At 33.5% G+C, this 23,968-nt stretch overlaps 1 protein-coding gene across 3 annotated transcripts in view; it reads left to right on the forward strand.

The window, feature by feature from the left end:
* The window catches only part of CSMD1 (CUB and Sushi multiple domains 1), a 1,108,336-nt gene that overhangs the window by 952,468 nt on the left and 131,900 nt on the right, over nucleotides 1–23,968 (forward strand). For all 3 annotated transcript variants that reach the window (XR_007628921.1, XM_050315426.1, XM_050315427.1), the window contains exons 38-41: nucleotides 7,966–8,084; nucleotides 13,622–13,691; nucleotides 15,887–16,003; nucleotides 17,699–17,908. Coding sequence is in view for 2 of the 3 variants with exons in the window: in XM_050315426.1 (XP_050171383.1) it covers nucleotides 7,966–8,084; nucleotides 13,622–13,691; nucleotides 15,887–16,003; nucleotides 17,699–17,908 (516 nt within the window). In the remaining variant the exon portion in view is untranslated. The remainder of the gene's footprint in view (nucleotides 1–7,965; nucleotides 8,085–13,621; nucleotides 13,692–15,886; nucleotides 16,004–17,698; nucleotides 17,909–23,968) is intronic.

A 23,968-nucleotide genomic window follows, 5' to 3' on the forward strand; every position in this document is an offset into this window, starting at 1 on the left:
GTAAACTCTATTTAGTATTAAGATTAAAAATTGTAAATAAAAGATAAAGCTGCACAGAATTTCAAAATATTGTTTTTTCATCTCATAATAAATATTTTAAACAAACTGTAGTCACAAGATAGCCTTATGTTTTCATTTAGTTTCCTGTATATTTCAAGCATTTATATGCAAATATCTTGTAGGATTTTTCCAATACAATCATTCTAATGGTGATGCTGAATGAAAATATGAATATTAATTATGTAGGAATTTTTTTTAGAATCTATTATTTTGACAACTTCTCTTTTTTTTTTTTTTTTTTGTCTGGAGACCCCTCCTCCCCAGCTGGTCTTTTTGTTTTCCTCCTCCAATCTTTCTTCTTAACCGTAAGGAAAGTATGAATTGTAAAGAAGTACAAATTTATTCTAAGAAGTCATATAATGACCATTTTAAAATTATATTTTTATGTTTTATTATCACTGTAACTCCTGAAAAAAACCCTGTTCTGTTAACAAGTAAAATCACTTAGGTTTATACTTTTGTTCGTCTCCTACTTGCCAGTACCACAACTGTGCTCTCCTAAAGCATCTATTGACTTCAGTGGTGCCAATATTTCAAGGCCAGGTTTTTTTAGAAGTGCAGCTCAGTACAGGTCAAGGTACTGAACACTGGTTCAGCATTCAGAGCTTAGTTAACTATTCTGTTGATAGTCTAGCAGGAAAGAATAATTTCCTTTCTTCCATGTCTAGATGGTCTCTGCAGGTCTAGCAGGAGTACAGTGTATCTCTATGTGTCTGAGTACAGAAACTGACCAACTCCCCACAGGAACAATTTGATGTTTTATGTTGAGCAGACAACTTATTAGATCAAGGAAAAAAGCAAAGAAGGAAGTACCTTTTCTGTGTAACAAGATGCAGACATTGCTACTGTTTGATTATGAATTCTAAAGCCTGTGATCATTTGGAAGCACCATCTGAAAAAATAAATACCCTTGGTTCAGAAGTCAAGCTAAAATTTGGAACAAAATGTCCTGTTGCTGAGAGGTAGTCTTACTAAAAAAACCCACAAAAATATCAGCTATCCAGGAAAAAATATTCAACATGAAATGCTATGTTTGAACATCAGATACTTTTGATAAAATCAAAGGAAAAGGAGAGTCATAGGATCACACAATATGTATGCAGCTTTAGGTATCACAATATAAAAAGAACATTAAGCTATTAGAGAGCATTCAAAGGAGGGCCATGAGGATGGTGAAGGGTCTGGAGGGGAAGTCGTATGAGGAACAGTGGAGGTCATTTGGTCTGTTCAGCCTGGAGGAGACGGAGAGGGGAGACCTCATTGCACTTACAACTTCCTTGTGAGGGGGAGAGGAGGGCAGGTACAGTTCTCTTCGCTCTTGTAAACAGGACCTGGGAAAAGGGCATGAAGTTGAGTAGGGGGAGGTTTAGATTAAATATCAGGAAAAGCTGTTTGACCCAGAGGCTGGATGACCACTGGAACAGGTTCCCCAGGAAAGTGGTCACAGCACCAAGCCCATCTGAGTTCATGAGGCATTTGGACAGTGCTCTCAGTCACATGGTGTGACTCCTGGGATGTCCTGTGCAGTGTCAGGAGTTGGATTTGATGATCCTGATCAGTCCCTTCCAAGTCAGGATATTCTACGATTCTATGATACAATTTCTTCTCTACTGAGAAGACTTTTAGGAATTACAGTAGAGATACTTAGTTTTTCTAATTATAGATATTACTAGAAAAATATCAATTCTCAGTAAGAAGCTGTCGAGCTCATCAAGTCCAAATTTGAACTTCAAATCCTGCATCAGCAGGATACAGCAGGGATAGAAGAGAAAAGTTGAGCCTAAGAGTGTTTCATCCAGCCTTACCTTTTGCATACATCACAAATTAGAGTAGTAGATGAAACTGCTCTAAACTAACCATTTCAGAATCCTGCACTCCTGATGTGCTTATATGATAAAAGTCTTTATAATGGCATTGGAAAAGGAGAATCACTTAGGAACATTCATCCCAGAAGAAATTCTAAGGATCAAGGAGCAACAGCAGAGAGTGTCCTTAAGTCACTATTAAATTATTTCTCCACAATAAAAATTATTTCTCTAAAAATTGCATATCACCTTAATATTTTAGAATAAATGGATGAGATTTTCTACTTAAAAAGATATTTTCACAAATGCAAATGTTATAAGCATGCTTGGTTTTAGATCACCATGTTAGGGAAAACAGTTTTATTTCAGTACAATATATTTAGTTTGATGTCATTGGATCACATATATTTCACACTGTATATTACTGTTTTGAAGTAACTTAGCACTCGTTTGAAGTAACTCATAAATACTTTATAAAAGCTTTAGCCTTTGATGACAGGTTATTTTAATTGTAAATATCTTAAGATATTTTAAGTATTTGAAAAAGTGCTCTTTTATTTCTTGAAACACTTTTTTTCCTTTAAGCAATATGTCTTCTTTCTTTTGCCCTATCCATTTGCAGGTTCTTTTTATGTATGTCTTTATTTTGATAGAAAGGGTCTGGGCAGTCTGCTCCTGCAAACCTAAGTGCATGTCTAAACTAAGCAGTGCATAGCTTTCCTTTGTAACCTTCAAAAACACACAAGTCTTATAGCAAATAATTTAATTTTGTCATTTGCTTTAGGATGATTTTGTGACAGACATCAGTGTAGGTATGAGTTGGTTGTCCAAGTTGAGGGGGCTTAATTTGTATGCTACAGTCAAACTGATGACTTAGATTCCACCCCCCCTCCCATCTGGTTTCTTTGTTGTTTGTTTTAGTCTTTTATTTGGTTTGGTTTGGTTTTAAAGTCAGATGCACAAACTTACTCAATTTAAAAGAAACACTTGGTCAGTGCATTAGAAAAAAATCATTCCAGTCATAACATAATTTTAAGTATTGTTGAGAGTCATTGTGTGGTGGTGTTTCTTGTTATTTCAGAAGGGTTGTAGGTTTTAATCTAGTTACAGCAACCTGTGGTAAACAAAGCAGTAAAATATGCAGCAGATATCTGTAGGAAAGACAGTAATTAATCATTTAACTAATCCTTTGTATGCATGTGGTAAAATAAATAACATTATTTTCACAACAAGGAGCAAGTCCAATCAATATGTGCTTTGTTGCATTTCTAGTAAGTACAACAGTAGGAAGAATAAATATTCCAGATATTTGATGAATTCCTTTTAATCTTAATGAACAAAGGAATCAGTTATCCAAATGATCATTTAGAAATGTACCTGTTTAATTCAATGGCTATTGATGTTTCAAGCTTGGTCTTAAAATCTCATTTATTAATTCAGTATTAGTTTAAATATTTTACTTAATATACAAAGAATTAAAAAAATAGTCTGGAAATGATGAGTGTTTGCTCAGTATGCTGCTTGAACTTCTCAGTTGAAGTCAGGTTTGTTTTAGAAAGAACTGAATATGACTGAATATGATGAATATTGACATGAAGGTTTAGGACACAAATATCTAAGTATATATATGACCAAATGTAGCAATTAGAATTAAAATATTTCAGTAAAAATCCTATTTGATACAATCAATATTTTAAAAGTGTCATCTAGCCTTATTGCCTTGTATTAGGATGTATGGCACGAGTCAGCAGCATCCATTTTACAAGCTCTTAGCTTACTGCTATACCGAGATGAAGGAATACGTATGAGAACATAAGCTTGCTTTTAATCATTGTTTCCTTTTCTGAAACCACTCTATTGCATCTTTTCAAGTATTAAAGGTTCTCAGCAGCTGAAATAAAAGGATTCACTGCTAAGGGGACTAGAGAAGATGACTGTCTTTTGCAGAACTTCTTTATCATGAAGATCTTTAATAAATTCAAAGATAAAAATCAGGCTAGCAGAGAAGAAAATGCATTCTTCCAAGCAGCATATTGTATTTTGCAGGTCCAGATTAAGATCTTTCATGCAATTCAGTCTTTATTGTGGCTCTTCAGTGCAGCAATCTTTTTTTTTTTTCCTGTGTTAAAGCAGGTGTAAACCATAAACATGCCATTTTTAATTTAACAGGTCCTGATCCTGTCAGTATATCTATACAACTTACTAGCTGTTGACAAGAATCTGACCTCTCTCCAGTAACTCATTGAGATAAAGGCATTTTCTAGGCTGGTGTCTGAAGCATGAAGTTTTGAAAGGGACAGCTTGGATTTTGATATACACCATCATCAAAATGGAAAGAACAATTCACTCCAGCTTGATGTTTGGAATATAATAAAGATTAATATGTTTCCCTTAGCTGCATGGGAGTGGGTGGAATTCAAAAAAGAAAGCCTGATGACTTTTGGTCCAGCTGTCAAGAAATTCATGTGTTGTCCAGCTTGCAGCTTTCAGAAATGGACACTAATGGCCATTCACATTGTCAGATATGCCAGCAAGGATTTTCTTTCTGCCAGCAATGGCAGTGATGTCTGGACAGAATCTGAGGTAATTGCAGGCATGTATATAATTATGTAAGTAAGACATATTTGTCTTATGCCACAGCAGAGCCAAGAAAGCATTTAGCAAGCAGTAAGTAGAAGAAGGTCAGGGAGAAGGTTATCATTCTTGACATTGATGTGTTCTCTTTTGTACTGCATAGCAGAAGCTGAGCTCTGAAGAGCATGCATTGAAGCAATCCTTATCCCTTTTTGATTGCTTGGACTTGACATTTAACATGTTTTCCCTTTATTACTGACTGTTCACATACAACCTAGTATAATAATGTATTTCAGAGTCTCTGAATATTTAGGTTCTCTAGTTCATCCCCAGATACCAGAATTTGTTTGCTTTCTCTTGATCACTTTTTTATTTTTGGACCAATTCTAACTAGTGCTAGTATTATGTAATGATTAGAATAACAGAGATTTGAGGATTCAGAATAGTGTTTCATTCTGCTTTCAACTTTCTCTTTTCTTTTGGGGAGGTAATATTGCTTTTTAATGTCAAGTATATCAAATAGAGTCAATTATGAGTGGTTTTCAAGCAATGTTTTGTGACATTCTGGTAGAATATTCTATAATTTGCATCATCAGACCAAAGAAGTAGTATATATAAAATATTATAGAAAGTATAAACATCTACCAGAATGAGTTTTACCTAAGTATTAGAATCTGTTAAAGATAATTACGTAGTATAATACCATATCTAACAGTTACACAGAAAATTACTTTGAAGATTTTCTTTTGATCATAGTCTATTTAAATTCTGTATGCTATTTAACAAATGGTAGAAAGAGCTATATTACAAACACATTATTAGTGCTCTATGCAGTCACTGTTATAACATTTTTTAATTCAGAAGAATATGTAAAAATAAGTTTATTCATACAGATCTAAGACTTCAGCCCTGTTGCTCTCAACTCACAGGAATGTTGAGTTCAACCAAAATGCAGATTTCTTGACAGGAAGTGAACTTCAAATTTTCGTTGACATAATTCAGCAAGTACATAGCTATCTATAAGCAATTTAGTCACCATATCTTGATTAGGTGCTTATTTATTTAATAAATAGCTTTAATTAATATTATTATATTATATTATAAATATTTATTATTATATTATATTATATTTATTATTATATTATTATATATTATTTATTATTATATTATATTATATATTATATTATATTATATAATATATTATATATTATATATATTATTTATTATTATATTATATTATAAATATTTATTTAATAAATAGTTTTTCTATTCAAGAATGAGATGGCTGAGGAAATGCAGAAATAAGGGCTGATTCACTTAAGATGAGTCTGAACCCTGGATTCTCAAATTAGCAAACAACAGTCTGTGTTCAGACATGGATACATTTGTGGTGTTGTGGAATACAGAGTTGTTGGCCAAAAGAATGATATTGGTAAACTTGCAACAAAACCAAAATCATTGAAGTTAATAACAACATCTTTGTCATTATTTGGAACATTACAGTCCCTCATAGTGACGCACATGAAGTTCCTGGTGCCCACATGAAGTCACCATTACAGTATTTGAAAGCTCATTATACTGGTAGAACACCAAAATTTGTAAATTCCATGATAGAAATTGCTGAAAATCTTTAAAATATGTTTAGATATTTTCCTAAATAATGCATTCCAGTACACAAAAGAACTACTTCAGGGAGATCCCATTGCTTGCAACTACAAAATAATTCTTTATGTGCTAATTTGAAAATTTTCAGTTTAAGAACTCTTGCATCATTTTTATGAAGACTACACTCTCACTCAGAATTAGAATGGTTTGCCATTATCTTAATTCCTGATAAAAGTGAAATATAATAAGACTAAAGGGCACTGGACACAGAAAGAACATACAGGACTATAGAACTTATTTCCAGAAAAGTAAAAACTGGTGCAACAATCAAAATTTCTGGTAAAAATATAAAACTACTGCAAACTTCCATGTCCTTTGTTAGGAAAAAATTATTTATTTCAACTAAACTTTGAGCTGTAAGAGCTAGAATTGTGGGAAGTATGAAACACAAAAATCTAATATGTGCATTTAATATTCATAAGGCATTTATATTTGAGTGATGAAAAGTAAATACATAGAGGTTTAGGTCATAAAGTTAAAACCCTGTTGTGTGAGCAACATCTGTAAGAAAACTGTACTTTTCTAGGAAGACCAGGGTCCCAGTGAATAATATCACGTATTATTTCATGCTGAGCCATCTGGAAAAATAAGACTTAAGATGTTAGATATCAGAGTAAAGTCAAATATCTGTAGTTTCTGTACTAAACACTGTCCAGCTGCATTTACTGTCACCAGAAAGGTTAGATTTCATAGGAAGACAGTGAGAGTTGTAGTCAGGTTTTTTTTTTCACAGAAATATATTGAAGGATTCACAGCATCACATTCAGACAAGTAACATGTTAGTTTGATTTTTATAGAATTTTATTCTAATAAATTCTAAAAATCTCCTCTCACACATTGTGGAAGTAATTTCCATTCTGTTCTGGCTTCCACACATGATATTTTAATAAAAAATCCCAGCTACTTATTTATGTTTCAATAGTAAGTTTCTGTAATTAATAAACAATTTCAAAATTTAGATTATACATTTTAAAATAATTTTTTACTTCAAAAAAAAGTTTTTAACATTAAAAGTGGAATGAGATTATGTTTTCAGACCATGAATTTATGAACTAATTCTTCTGGTCTTTCTGTTTTCAAAGAAAATCTTAAAATCACGTAATTATTTAATCTAGTCCACAGCTTCTCAACTGTCTTGTTCATTTGAAATATTTTAGCTTAGATAGCAGAGTTTATATTTGTTTTTCAGTAGTACTGACTAACAAACTACTCTAGCTAGGCACCCAAGGGGAAAAAAAAAGTTATATGCACTTGACAAAAAGCAGAATCTTGTACTTCATGGTGCAAAATTTAGGAGAACACATTTGAGAAATTAGTAATCATGGATCATCTTTGTGAAACTAATCTTCTATTTGCTAACACCTGCCTTAAAAATAAATAAGAACAGACTGTCCAAATTTATGAAAATATTTAGTTTTGGGTTAATTTCTGAACTTCTTTATATCAATGAAGTTGTCTAAACATAAGTAGCCACCAAGAAATTCTGCTCCTTTTTTGCTGAAAAGAGAGAATATGCATAAAGTGTATTCCCTCTTTCTTTCTCCAATTCCTTCACAAGGATAAGAAAGGATTAAAAAAACTTAACAAAAAAACTCCAGGCTGTTCAACAAACTAGAACTGTAATACTGGCTTAGAGATAATAAAACCATGTAGCAACATGTAATTGATACAGTCACAGTATATAATCTCTGTGCTTCAGTCATACCACTTGTATTCCGCAGAACAGTTCTGAAAATTTATGTTTTAATAAAAAATTTCAATTTAGTGTTGAAATGAATTTTTAATTAATGTTATCTTAAAAAAAACCAAATTGGTGTACGCTTATCTATGTTCTTACAATCTTTGTGTTTACTTTTCTCAGCTGTAGGCCTTGCTGCCTGTCCAGAACCAGTAATTCCTAGCAATGGGATCAAATCAGGAGATAGATATATGGTGAACGATGTTTTGTCATTTCAGTGTGAGCCAGGATACACATTACAGGTATTTCTTTCTTTCTTTCTTTCTTTGAATTATACACTGTGGAATTATTGCAATAAAATGGCAACAGATCCTCTTGGGGGTAACCTGGATGAGGACGAGTAGTTTAGAAGGTGGAAAGAAATGACTTCTGGCAACATAGGCCAGACAGCATCAGACAGACAGACTGTTTGTTAGATTGTGAGCTCTCTCTTGTGGGGGAGAGCAGGTTTCTCTGATTGACCAAAGTCCAGTTAGAGGCAGTTAGTTTTCCCAGTTAAGAACTCAATAGTTATCTAAAGATGCATGTATTCCTCTATTAAGTATATCAATCTTAAATCCTATCCAATGCCCTGTCCAAGTTTATGTATACCTACTCCCTTTTTCCAGAACCTTCCTTATCTGCCTATAAAAACCTTCCATTTTGTAAAATAAAGTTAGATCAGCCTTAGCACGCACAGCTGGTGTCTCTGTGTGATTTGACCCCTGAGCTCGGCCGATACACCACCAGGCACAATGGGAGAAACTGCAGCTCAGCTGTGAACCCCTGCTGGTCTGAGGTGATCCAGAAACCCCAAACCGTGATAAGATCCACCCAAAACCTATTCTAATGAAAAATCTGTAGTGTGTACTTAGAGGTGATTTAAGAAGAGCCTATGTGAGTGCTTCCACACTATAAAGCTCCAAACGTGTAGCTTTCTGGCCTTCAATAAATCTGGACTGACAAATCTTGTCTTAGATCAACGTACCATTGAGGAGTAAACCATCAAAATGGGTCTGGAAATAACAGGGTTAAAATGTTTCCTCTAGGAAATTATTATAGTACTATGCTGTGTATTACTGTGATTTTCCTTTTTTGGCAGTGATTTCTCTAGGTGAAATTGTAATCATGGTGGTAGAAATGCATCCTGAGATTTCGTATTTTGTTCAGGAACTGTAAAATTTCTAAAGCAAATTTTATTCATGCTAAATCTACTCTTAAAAATCCTTCAAGGTAAAAAAGTATTTTAAATTACTTTACTGATTGAGGATGTTTTCTATTTACACACTGGTTTCCCATGGTAGATGTGACTGAGCTGCTGTTTGTAAATGTCTAAGACCGAAAACTTTTCTCTTCCCTCATTAGTTTGTCTAATTCATTTACTTATGTTCCACCACTAGTATGATACACTGAAAACACCTGAGTTCAGAATCTTTTGGTTGGTAATAGGTCCCACTCAATCCAATGTAAAATCTGTATCAGAGAAAGCAAAGTATCACAACTTCTTCTCCAGACAAGGATAAAGTTCCCTATCGAAGGACGGCCAATTCAGTGTTCCCTTGGCATATATAGGATTTTTCTTACTTCTCAGTATTCCTTACCATTCTTCTAAAATTCTGACAGGATTCAGACTTCGTGTCTTAGCTGGCTGTGGAAACATCTGCACATGAAAAGTGTCTCTAGGTAATCAGAAACATACTTACCTTTTCAGTCATGTATGACAAAGGGTCAAATATTTCAACTAATCCTTGGTCTTTACATCTTTAAAACAGAAGCATTCCAGATCCATAGCAAAAAAGATTCTGTTATACAAGTATCGTACTTATTAGAAAAGATTTAAGACTTGAGCACAATACAGCCTACTCTACCCTTCACCATTTATTTAATGGTTTGAAGGTTGCTTAAAAGCCAGATGATGGTTCATATGTAAACTAGTTAAGCTTTTTTCTTTCCAGCAAAATAAAAATTAATATAATTCTGAAAATACCTATAAGTATGAAACATTTAAATTTTAAAGTTTTTAACTTTATTTTCTCTATTTCATTTTTCCCTTACAGTATCCTTTGTAGGTAGCATATCAGTAAGAAAATGTGAAATTTGATAACATTTTTACGATACAGTTCCTTCAGAAGGACTATCTATCATTAAAGCTTGGCTCCCAAATAGATTCTGACTTCCATTTAAAGACTTTCATTAGACCATAAACAGTTTTCTATTTCAAAGTAGTATTGAACTAAGTATATGATGAAATGACAGATTCTATGGATATATCACAGCTCAGTAATTACCACAACCCAGAGATTTTTCCTTACAGGCAGTTTGCACTGTGACACTATTTTAGAGGAGAATTCAGAAGGAAAAGGTAAAGGAGATAGATATACAAAACTGTGCATTTGCCCTCAAGGCTAGAAAACAAACCCAAACAGTTCCACTAGTGCAGATGTGTCTTATATATCCTTATAGTGCTTTTTTTGTATGCATTGAGCTAAATTTAGCATTATTCCTGGACTCAGGACAGTCTATTTCAGTGCAGAATCTATCTGGAAGTCAACCTGCAATGAACTTGGTTACACAGCAATGGTTACACAGGTTTTGGAATAAATAAAGAGTAATCCCTCTTTTAGGTTTTCATTGTGACCCTGGAGATAAACAGCCATACACCTCCATGGCCTAATTCAAACTAAGATTTTGTGTTAGGACAGGAACCTTACTCTTAAAGTATCATTCTTCTTCACTCACTAGGATAACAAAAGGATAACACAAGTATCTAACTTGAAACTGCTTAGATTTAGTGGGGTGACTTCTATTACCCATCATATTGCACACTCTTCTATCCCTACATTTTTTTCAACTAGAAAACGTTTGAATTTTGCATATGAGAAAAGGTATTATTGCCTTTTTAATTATATGGATTAGAAGTAGATAAACTCTCAAGATACAGCTTTCTCAAATCTTATGTCTGTACTTAAAATAGTACGGATAAATTATTGAGGTGGAATGACAACAGTAGACTATGAATCCTTCATAAGTGGTTGGAATAAGTAAAGGAAACATTTTGAAAGTACACATTCTCAGCCCTGACTTGATGTTTTGGATCTATTCTTACTTAGAAAATAATCAGAAATATGAGTTCATAAATACAGTATTAGTATAAAGCAATCATATGAGGAGGAGATCTGCACGTAAAAAAACCCTCATCTGTGATAAAGCTAAATTTCAATACACTGTGTATATCACTATCACAAAACCATGATATTGCTTTTGTCTGTATGCAGTTCTTATCTGTAGCCCTTTAATATGAGTAACTTTACTTTTGTTTTTATACTTACAGAGATTCTATCATTAAATACTTTATTAAAATGCCACAGCATATTGTCCCTTAACTGTATTTTTACTTCTATTTCCATACATATAAAAACTTAATACTAACATGGAATATTTTATCTATATATAGAGAGAGATAAAAAATACTAATATGGAATCTGACATATATAAAAACTAGTTTCATGAGCTTATCTAAAGTGTAAAACAAAAGAGTTTCAATATTTAAATTCAACAGAAAAGAGTTTGAATCTTTTCAAAATATTAATGAGAATTTCTGTGCTGTATGGACTCTGCTGTAAGAAAGAGCATACACATTTATGTTGCTTAGACAGGACAAATAAAAATGGTTCCAAATTAAAAATAAGTAATAATGAAAATAAGGTTCTATGGGGCACAGTATGTTTGCTATTCAAAAATATAGATCAGCACAACTTTGCAGGATATTTTTTTTTTCCACTCTGGCAGTGAATTTATCCTCAGTCTTTAGAGAACATATTCACAGCTAGCAATAACAATCAGGTGAGGATTAGTTTATAATTGAGACTTACCAGAAAAGTCATAGAGCTCAAACTACTACCTGGAGATACATAAGAAAGGTAATTGCTAGCTGTAGGATTAAGTGTCTCCCCACAGGAGGAAACTTTAAAAGACTGAAATCAGAGTGTGCTCTTGTTGAAAAGAGGCTTCAAGCCAGAGGAATCATTTAATTTTATTTTTCAAAAGATCTTTTATAGACCATTTTACGATTTGCCTTACTGTGGTAGTTAAATTACGGCTTCCCCCTCGACTCACATCAGAGACATGCAATTACAGAAGACTAGAAAGAAAGAGTAAAATAAAACAATGCAATCATAGAAGACTAGAAAGAGGGAATAAAATCAAACAGCGGATATTGCATTAAGTAAATTATTCAAAGCTAATCAATTTTGCAAGTAACTAAGATGACACTAAGTGCATGCACATTTTTTCCTTTAAAAAGGCTGCTTTTAGGAAAAAGCTTTTTATTCAGTTGTTATCAATTTGTAGTGTTTTTATAAGAAAAAGACTAATTTAATTTCTCATCATTTTAGTGAAAACGAATCTTTTTTTTCCTTTCAAGTAGTTTTCTGGATATACTTCAGTTTGGTTTTCAGAAGCTGATTGCCTAAATATACTCAACTAAATGATTAATTAAACTAGTTTTATTCTGTACAATTCTATATGAACTTTATTCAATGTAACATGTGTAGAAATTCCAATTAATGTGGTAGTAATTTTATCAAATGAATTTTTCTTTATTGTAATTTATTCATTCTTTGCCTTTTTTTTTTTAAATAATGTGAATATGATTGCTATGGACAAATTATATTTAAATAAGTTTTCATATTATATTGACAAGATGTGCTACCTTTCTAAGTACTCTTAATAGACTTAAGAGACTTTTTCTTAATAGGCTCTTAATACACTTGATAAAAATAAAAAAGTGATGTTAAGTGACTTGTACAAGTTTATATATCCAAATGATTAAAACAGGAACCAAACCTTGTTCACAATTCTCATGTCTCAATCTTAGAATCAGTTGCTTTCACTCCTGCCAGTTTATTCAGTTTTCGCATTCCAACAGCAGAATGCATAACTAAGTTCAAATTGACAAAAAAAAAAGACTTTTGTTTGTGCTAGTGTTAAGTTTTCAGTCTGAACTGTTACCAGAGCAAACCAAGCTGGGATCAGTTTGCAGTTGGTCCTAGGCAGCCAGCCTGAAATATGTAGGATTAGACTTTGCAGGTTACAGCCATGGTGTATTTCACTTCCAGCTGCCACATGCTTCTGCTTGGTTCTTGGGATTTTTCTTAAAAATATGCAGAGTAAATTAAACATGACAGCTAAATAAAGAGGCACTTGTTCTTGTACATCTGAATGCCAAGATTTTGCACGTACACAGTGGGTCATGATGAGAGGCCATGTGAGAGGTCAAGGTCTGCTGGTTATTTTTTGATGACTGTCTTGACACAGTCCACATCCATACCATCTACAGCAAGTAGATGTGGAATAAATTCCTCTCTGTGTCTGTACTGCTTACTCAGAGCAACAGTTGATTCATTCCAGACTGCAACCTAAAAATCAATGCCTGTGCTTCCAGTGTGGATGGAATACACTAGAATTGAAATAGGGAGTGAACTAATTTGACCAAATTAATGCATATAGTTAGCTGCTTTTTTCTTATAACCATACTTATATTTAGTCAAAAATGTGAAGGGGTTTTCAAGTTAGCAGAAGAAGGGTGTTTTAGAACATTTATCCATTAGAAAAATAAGAATATAAAAACTGAAGTATTTGAAAATAGTGTTTCAGAAATTCATTCAAGTAATTGTAATGCAGTTGGCTGATATAAGAAAAGACACTGATTAGATTATCCAGGAGGTCCTCTGTAGCTCTGCCTTTCAGGAAAGTCCCATAATGAGTATCTGTAATCTAATATTTTGCCCTTTCCGAACAGGGCCGTTCCCATATTTCTTGTATGCCAGGAACAGTTCGACGCTGGAACTATCCATCTCCTCTCTGCATTGGTATGGATCCTTATTTGTTTTCACTGTTCTGACCATCAGTCAGAAGAAACTCCTGCCTTTGTCATGCCTGTTGTTCCTCAACTTAATTCTGCTTCGTTCAAAACATTTTTGAGTTTCCATTTGTATCTATGAAATACAGGAAAAAAAAGAGATAATTTTTTCTTTATATATAGTGCATATGCCATTTGAAAAATATCATGGGAGTGGGCAAAGGAGGAAACCCATTGTTTAGCTTGTCCTCAATACTCTGCTTTGAATCAGGCTGGATCTTCTTCATAAAGGAGAGGAAATTAACACATTCCTTTGCAGCATGCTCTGCTTGGAGAACCTTCTCAGGAACGAGGTAGGTCATGCTGGGCACCTAAGAGATTTCCCAAAGAAGGTGGCAGTGGAGAGGAGCTCTGAAGCTAAGCCTTCAGGGGTGGTGTAATGAAAAGGAGTTTTAGGGAGCCAGAAAAGGCTGTCTCTTTTCATCTGAGGAAGCTGTTAAATCATGCTGAGTTAAAAAGCATAGCTAAAAAGAATTTTTTTAAGCACATTAACACCTTACCCAAACAAATCTGAGCTTTCCCTGTGTAGAAAATAATCTTCTGCAGTATTCTTTCTTGGTTAGACAAAGTGTACAAGAGTCAAGACTCTGCTGTCTTCTGGCATGCTTATTTCAAGAAAAGTAGGAATTGAGGGGTGAGCAGCACAAGTCCATCATAATATTCTGTCACTTCAGCTTTGAAATACATTCTTCAGTGAATGATTTTAATTTTAATAATCAGTCAGCAAAAAGCCGTTCCTATGAGCTTCATATCTAAGAGGAATTTTAAAGATTGGGATGATATAGAGCAATATTAATGTGAAATGGTTTTAAAGATTCCTTGTCAAGTTGAGCCTATATATTATTTTATATTGTCAGCTTCTGCAGAAGTAGTCACTTCTGATTAATATGAAAGCAGTGCAAGTCCTTCAAATCAATTTTAGACATGAAGAATTTATTCGTGATGGTGTGTTTTGGGGTTTGGGCAGGTTTGTTGCTTGTTTTGCTTTTGTGGTAATCTTCTGTTTCACCTTGTATTATAGTTCCTATTTGCAAACAGTGTGCTCATTGAGTTATGAAATTGTGCTATCCTGCAAGCTAAAATACCCCTAATACTAACAAACCCTTAAAACATTGTCCCCCCTTCTCCTCCCTCCAACCCTTAAAATGTTGATTTCTTTTCTTCTATTCTTTTCACTAAACAAGATATTTAGCATTGAATGAAATTAGAGATATTTAAGAAGTTTGAGACTGATTTCTCAGCTTTTTAGAGGAGTTCTTCCTATTTTGATTCAATTTTTTTGGTGTCATCGAACAAGTAGATTATTTTAATTTTTCAGTACAGTTATTGCAACAGTGTCACAGCATCACGGTTGTGTTATCAGATCATGTATCAATGTAATACCTGGCATGAAGGCTCACAGGCTTTAAAGTAATGATTCCTTAAATTATAATTATAAATTACAATATTTTAATTTGGTTTCTTGAAGTTACTCTTCCTTCTTATTACTACCCTAGCAGAGGTGTAAATCAACCACTTGTTTGCAAGTTGCTTCAAATATTTCTACCTTGGTTTTATGTCATCCGAAAAAATGCAACTGGGTTTTCAATTTCCAAACACATGAATTTGCTGAACCGAAGCATACTGATAGAAAGCGAAGAATAATTCTGTTATGCAGTTAGTCTATCCTCTTCCTGAATTAAAGCAAAAAACTGTGTTGGGGGTTTTTTGTTTGCTTGTTTTTAAATTCAAGTGTGGTTTTAGCTATATTGACTAATATATCTGCTTCTACATCATGGATCAATATCGTAAGTCAGTTTAATTCCAAATTTGTTGTTCTGATTGTAAGGAATATCCCAACATAACACCAGACGTTTTTAACCATAATTGTCAAGCTGAGAAAATGGGTTATCCAGTCTATGTGTGCAACCATACAGTTGTAGTTAAATTACAGTGAACAGCTGGCATTAAGTAAACATTTTGTTTTAAATCAAATTTTTTTGTTGTTGTTTCTCCTTCATGAGGAATGTTTTGACTGTGATAAATTTCACTCTTTGGGGGTCATGGGGATAAAATGAAAAATCCATTTTTTAAATTAAGCATATGCCAAATATTAAGAAGTAATCTTTTTAAAAGATAGAGTGACTTTCTTTTTATTTTTAATAGCTAAGTGTGGTGGAACACTGACAAACATGGGTGGCGTGATCCTAAGCCCAGGTTTTCCTGGAAATTACCCTAGTAACTTAGATTGTACATGGAAAATTTTATTGCCTATTGGATATGGTAAGTAAACTTACATTGGAAGATCAATTATTTGTTATCATCAGATTTAAATATATATGAGTATTCTGATTTCTGGTATGCAGTAGATTTTATCCAGTGAATGTACTGTGAGCCCCTTACATAATTACTCACTATCTTTTGATTTGAAAATGGTTGGCAATTTAAAAATATATCTTTGTCAAAGCACCTTGTTATTAACTTTTTGTGTCTTGGAAACTGATTTCAAAGCAAATGAAACAAACATCTGACATGAAGATATATCAGATGAAACAAACAATGTAGCTTCGAAATTAATTAATGATCTTTTGTTTAAAGTCCTTAAAATTGGGACTTCACTCAAGTCAGACTAACAAGAGATGGCTGACATAAAGACTTTGATACATTCTGCGTGTACATCTCTATTGCAAATATTATATTAAGTTTTCTTATTCAGCAGCTGAAATACTTTTTGATATGTCCCACTCTGCATAAGTCAGACAAAGTCCTAGAGCTAAATATCCCATATTCTTACAAGTGTTGCATAAAAATAAAAAAAGTTTATTTGGTAGCTTATTTAGTTTTTCCTGAAAAAGAAAATAATACTTTTTTATACAATTGATTCAGTCTCAAACCACAGAGGCAAAGAAATGAGCTATAAACAAGACTGAGTGAATTACCCTGGTGATTAATCTATAAGGTTCTCTCCTGGAGTGAATATGTCTCTACTGCTAAGTAAGACTGTCAAGACGACTTTAGGCATTAAATATTTCATGCTGGTTTGTTGGTTCATTCAGTAATTCTGTTTTATTCCCTTACAGCTGGTTTTTCAGGGTCTACAAGGGCAAGGTTAGGCCCAAGCAGTGCAGTTGCAAGTTACTTAGGGCCATTTGGCTTCCAAACCATAATAGGTTCATCCCCCATTCCTTTTTTAATATCACCCATACACATAGTTTGAGAAGCTTTAATCCATATGAAGTAGTGCCAGTACTTCAAAACAGCTCTTACCATGAGATTATGCTTATACTTCTGATTGTTCAGCATTTCTGGAATGTGGAAAGGTCTGGGTCAACCACCTGACTCCCATGGAGGGTTTGTGGTAAACTCTCCAAAATACTTGTTGCCAGTCTGTAGTTCAGTGCATCTTATAGGGCTACATAGAGGGTGAATGGCTTTAAATATATACTGTCCATGAAAAGAAGACAAATATAGGTGACTTGGGTCAGGAAAACAAGGGTAGAGTAGACAGTTGAAACTGGGTATGTAAACTTCTGCCTCTGAAAGGACACTGTCTTAGTAACCTTCCTGGGTGCTGAGCTGATCCTGAGCCTCTATGAGAGACCTGGCCCAGTTACAAGGGATTCTCTTGTGGCAGAGTCCTGACCATACCATGACACAGTAGGATTTGTGATGTGCCCCTCCCAGAGTGTTTCTGTTGACTCGTTTAGGAATCTGACAAATCCCTGGTTCTGACTATCTGACTTCCTTTCATTGGTCACTTAAGGTGTGGTTATGATATTTATTGGTAACCAAAAAACTGGTAACTCTTGTAATACTTTGCAGCTATTTCTGTAACTTAAGCATCCCACTTTAATAGTGACTAGAATACAAACATAGTTCCTATAACAATTATTATGATTTTTTTATTATTTGCATGCTGTAATATTAAGCAACATGAATTATAAAACTCTAATTTTTCTTTCTTTCTCAATGCTGCAGGTGCACACATTCAGTTTCTGAATTTCTCTACTGAAGCAAATCATGATTTTCTTGAAATTCAGAACGGGCCTTACCACACCAGTTCTGTGATTGGCCAGTTTAGTGGAATTGAACTCCCATCACCCTTGCTAAGTACTACTCATGAAACACTTGTCCATTTTTACAGCGATCACTCAGAAAACAGGCAAGGATTTAAGCTGACATACCAAGGTAAGTACAAACTAGCACAATGATGTTTATGGTTAGAAAGGAAAAACAGAATTGTAATTGGGTTTTATTATTATTTTAAAATATGTATTTGGCATATACTATATAACATTTTTAAATCTGTGGACTGTTTAATTCATAGGAATTTTTAAAAATTCACTGGAATTTTTAAAACTGAAATTGTATTGAGTTTGGATCTTTGTTTTATTGATGTAAAAACCTGAGAACAAGATGATATTATTTGCCAAAGGTCACATAGCTGATACCCCTTTCCATTCCATTAAGGTATACTGTTACTGAAAAATACTACTAATATTTACTGTCTTGTTTTCCCATTTATAAAACCTTGTCATATTTAATGTAATGGATGAGTATTTCAAAATGCAGTAAGAACTATTTTCAATATACAGGTGAAAACTTTTATAATTCCTATGTTATGTATTTGCAGTCTAGACTCATGTGAAAATTAGAGGGAAATTAAATGACACCAGATAACACACATTCTATATCTATTTTCAAATACATATAATCAGTACTTGAAAATGTGAACTTTTTGTGGTCTTCTAATGTTCACTTTTTTCTTGATCTTCACTGTTTTCTTGTTTGTTTGTTTTCCCACTAGTAACAATAAAAAAATCATTATTTTGTGCACATTTTTGGACTGTTAAAGTTAGTCTTACTGACAACTGTTGAGCCCCATGGCAGGATTTGTACAGTTTAACAAAATGGAATTGCTGGTTGAATACTCATCTAACTGCAGAAGGAGATACATGCTGCCTTATTCTATGGTCTTCATTTAGATAACTTGGTTATGTGTTGTGGGTTAATGCCAGTGGGCAGTCAAGCACTATAATGCTACTTGCTCACTTCCCTTGCACCCAGAGTGGGATAGGAGAAGGGAAAAAGAGTAGTAAAAGCTTTCTGCTTGGGAGCCAAGATAAAAAATATTGTTTAATAAGTGAAGGATAAGGGGAAGAAGTGAGAAAGAAAACAGGAAAAAGTGATGCAGACAATCATTCACCACCTCCCTCAGGCAGACTGATACCCAGACAAATATATACTAACGTCCCTAACTCCCCTCTTTTCGCTTTTGTTGCTGTACATGATTTCATATGACATGGAATATCTGTATTTAATTCAGGCCATCTCCCTGGTTGTGTCCTGTCCCAGCATATTGTACAATCCCAATCTATTCTCTGGCAGAGCAGAGTGGGAAACAGAGATGACCTTGATGTTGTTCAGCAAAAGCCGGAGCACTAGTGTGTTATCAGTATTGTTTTGGCCACAAATCTAAAACACAGCACCATATGAGCTGTTGTGAAGACAAAAACCTCTATCATATCCAGGAGCAGAACAGTATTTTTTTGCATACATGCACATACATACTATTATACTTAGATCATATCTATGAAGTCAGTGGATAGAGAGGAAGATTCTTAGCACCTGTATTAGGGTAATGCTCATAAAGCATGCCCACGAGGAAGTCTTATCTCTATTGTCTGTGGAGTTTTGTTCTGTCACATAGTCTTAGAGAGCACTCTCACATCACACCCACCTAGTATGAGTTTCATTCTAAGCAAAGTTAATTGGGGTTGGCAAGTTACAGAAATGACAAATAAATAAAATACAAAACCATGTAGTATGATTTTGATATAATCTCTGGTACTCTTTGTTCTGCTTCTAATAAGTCTTTTTCCTTACTATAACAAGCCATTCCTTAGGGGCATTGAGTCTTTATAATCTCAGCTACATATGAATAACTCCAGACTAACAGCATTTTCTGTCCTGGATCTAATAGTTAAGTGCTATGTTGTTTGTAGACTGTATAACATGTTCTAGAGGCAATGTTGTAGCTTGCTCAACAGGTGCATAGTTTATTACTCTTTTCTTCTATTCTTTCCTTTTGCACTTTGTCCAGCAGGACTATTTTGTCTAGTTAGAAATATGTGAGGGTGTGATAAATAGGACAACATAGAATAGAAACTGCTATTTTTTTTGTTCATTCTAACCATCTCTTGTTAAAATCAGTTGCTTTTTAGATAACTTGCTTGCTTTCTGCTTCTCCTACTTGAAACTTGTCAGCTGTGAACAAAAGTGTTATCATGACTATCTTATTGACACTGTAAAATTTTATCCTGTTACTTAAATATAGGAAAAGCAACTCCTTTAAAACCAGAACAATTTATTAAGAAATATTAAAATTTTTCATTAGACGGGCCTTACAGTAAAATATTTTTAACTGATGAAGACTGTGTAGTAGCATTATCAGAATAAAAGAAAAAGCAAAAAAAAGAAGTTTTGCTTATAGAAATTCAGAAACTTCTGGTAGTATTTTCCAAGTATTTATAGAAAGAATCCAGAAACATAGTTAAATTCTCTAAAATTGTAATAATTTTATAATAACTTTCATAGTTTAATTTTTAGTCTAATAGTCATAATAGTAGATAGAAAAATCAGAACCAAGAGACAGTTAAATTAACTGATACTTGAGTCATTCTAATTTCAAATAAAAAATACAACTAGAATTTATATCTTTGTTTCACAAAAAGTGTAGTTATGGGTGTATTTGAATTACCTAAGGTATATACATTCATCCAGTTTTATTTTCACCATGAATGAGAAGCAAAGCAATTTATCCAGTAAAGACAACTCATGCAGTTCATTTTTATGTAATACTTCTTACTTATGAAGAGACTCTGGGGTGACTCTTTCCTGAATGCTGCTTTGAAGAAAAACTGTATTTTAGTATATATATTTTTAAAAGTATAGTTTTAATACAAATTTAAAAAGAAAGCCCACAACATAATCTGCTTAAATAAAGAGGTACTGGGGAAAAATTATTATTCTAAAAGGTACCTATGACTTATTGATTTTTTTTCCTAATGGGGAAAGTTGTATTTGGCTTTTAAGTGAATAGCTTAAAAGCTCAGCTCACTCTATTGAACTTCTAAATGACTTATGTTCCCTCTTCTATCTACTTTTTCTACATTCTACAAACAGATTTTGGACTTTTGTTCTTTAAAAATGAATTCTCTTGAGTGTATTTATTTTTCTTCATAGAGCAGAAACTTTCCCTGTTCCCTCCGAGATCCCAGATTGCACTTGCCATTTCTATTGAGACGATTTAGCACTTCTTTTTATGATTATCATATTTTATAGCTTCATATTATTGAGCACAAGTAACTTGTTCAGCATAAATTAGAACATCTAAGAATACTAAGAATGTCATACACTCAATTCAAAATATGCATAATCTGTGAATTTCTGAAAGTGTTATAGTACAGTGTATTCGCCATTCTTCTGATGTGCTCTGAAAGAAAATGCCAGTGGTTTACGGTTACAATTTTGGTAACTGCTTTATTTTTCATCATACAAAATATATGTTGTTTTTGATGACTGACTTTTCCTGTCCCACATCTGTTGCCCTTGATACTTAGTTACCTTTTTTCAAAATTATCTCAAGATTATCTCTGGATTTTCCTACTCCTTTTAATATTATGCTTCTCAGTTTTTCTCTCTCCCTCTTAGTTTGTCCACAATTACTGAAATTTGACTTAAAAAATAATTCTTAACTACTCCAGTTTTGAAACCATTGGCCAGTTTTAGTCAGATTTCACAGTCCTGAAATAATGTCCTTAGTGAGAGGAAAGACTGAGCATTACTCCATAGATATCAATTCAGTTTGGCTTGCTGGCTACCCAGTCATAATATTCATCATCACAACTCATGTTATTATGCAGTGTCTTCCCTAACTTCTATTTATGGGATATAGGATGTGGGAGGGAGATAAAATGTGAGAGCTTGGCATGGGTATCACATTCAAAATTTTCATATGGGCAAAAGGAAGCATGCCATATGATAGAAAGCTAAGAAAATATTTTTAGTCCAATTGATGCTCACACAGTCACTTTTACCATTTCTATAGAAATGGATTTGTAAAGCCAAGCAGTTGGAGCTGAGCAACAGATACATAAGTAGGTGTTTTTTCAGACTTCTTCTAATTGGTCCCATTTTAGGATGTCCTCATATACTATAATTGGGAAAAAACCAACTGTTTTTCTAATAGTGAAATTAATTTAATTTACCCTTAAAAAAATGAGGAGTAGGCAAAAAGAATCCATAGTTGCAGTCACATTTTCCAAACCCATTCTAGCTGTCTTAGTGAGTATGTTGCATATTAGGAAATGCCCACAAAATTGCATAACTTAATCCTAATCTGATTTTTTAAAATGTACTTAAATTTACATTAAAAAGGATTTAGGATTAATATATTTTATTTTTTTTTTTTTACTAAATGGTTCTAAACCCAGTTCAATTCAGGGACTATTTTCTGTATGTTAAAAATACTGCCATTTCTACTAACTAGAGTATAATAAGTAAAGGCATTAAGGTAGCAGACTTCTTTTTGCCACATAGATGCCTTTTTTGTAGATAGCAATCTAAAAATAAAGGGAGATTGGTGATGGATATGTTTATTCAATAAAACTTACAGGTTCTAAAAAATGAAGTTTCCTAGAGATCTTAGGATTTTATGAAGGATAAGGCTTTTTAATAACCCTTCATCTCAAGGGAAAGCAAAGAATATTAATATTTTAGAGTGAATGATGGAATTAATAATGCTATTTCACAATATTTCTACTGTTTTTCTGAAGACTGAAAAACACTTTAGAGATTGAGGCTTAATATAGCCTGGGATTGTACTGTGAGCACACTATTTTCTGGAGGAAGAAAAGTATTTGCACACTAAGAACAGTAAAATATTTTCTCCCCATGCTTACAGGGAGCTAGTGCTGCCCATTAAGCACAGGATTTGAATATATAACCTAAGGCTATATCTGATGCAGCAAAATGCTTTGTCTCCTTAGCGGAACCATGGGGAAATTACAGCTCTGAGAATCATTGCCAGTCAGGTCCTTATTGTGTTATGCACTGCTGTTTTCATGTTTTCTTATCCCTTCAGCTTTGCAATTGTAATACATAGGGAATGGTGGGTATTCCATAATGCTCAAGATGGATTACTGAATTTGTGTGTTGTGGAAACTTTTGTTTCAGTTGTTGCAAGAAGGAAGTTCATACTGATTGCCAGTTGAACTATTGGAAGCAGTTAGTATACATTTTATTGTATATTATTTTTATTTTTCATAAGATGATAAGGAATCTAAAAATGCTTGTTTTTCAAAATATTAATATTTATTTCTACTTTTTCTAGTGTTCAAGTAATTATTGTCCTGTTTAATTAAAAAACAGAAGTTTTTTAACTTCAAGTTCTTTAACTTGAGAAAGGCTGTCTTCTGTTAGGACTGTTGTGGTTTTGTCACCAATGTAAAGCAGCAAAGAGAGGAAGCAACCAAAAATACTCAGAAGAACATTTCTGTATCACATTTGACTGGCAGCCTTGAGTTTCTGAGACCCTTGTATCTGTCAAATCTTACTATCTGAGATACATAGACAATCTATGTACACTAGGTCTGAGGGGAAGAAGAAAAGTCATAGAAAGTTTGATTGGCGAGCCAAGTTATACTAGGTCAGAAGAAATACATAACTTTCATGACCTTTGAGAGACTGATAACAGAATTTAGTACAAAGAAGAATACAGTTAGTCTAATGCTTCATAAGATGTATTCGTATCTCTGTCCATATTACTAATGTTACCTCAGCTTTTACTATTTCTGGAATATCTTTTTTCCCCACATCTTTCACTTTAGAACTAGGGTTTCTTCAAGGGAAGCAGAATATATGTTTGATTTGTGTTATTTTTACTGTGGAAATTCTAGTTCCTATTATTGGAACTCTAAGAGTATTTTCAGTCTGTTCTGAATTTCAGTATAGGATAAAGCTGAATATGAGGTAAGAATCCTACTCACATATATTTAGAGAGCAACATGTTCCAGAAAATACACAGGAAAAAAGTTCAATTTGCACTTCCTTTCTTCCAAAAACACATTCATGCACATGCAAAACATGATTTAAACATGACCGATCTGATGATCTTTATCTAGAAAACAGACAATTATGATGGAGCTTCTGAGTTATAGGAATCATGGAATGAAAAGGAGATTGTTG

The sequence above is a fragment of the Myiozetetes cayanensis genome, unplaced genomic scaffold (assembly GCF_022539395.1).
Source record: "Myiozetetes cayanensis isolate MyiCay16 unplaced genomic scaffold, myiCay2020 scf2-11, whole genome shotgun sequence".
Classification (NCBI taxonomy): domain Eukaryota; kingdom Metazoa; phylum Chordata; class Aves; order Passeriformes; family Tyrannidae; genus Myiozetetes; species Myiozetetes cayanensis.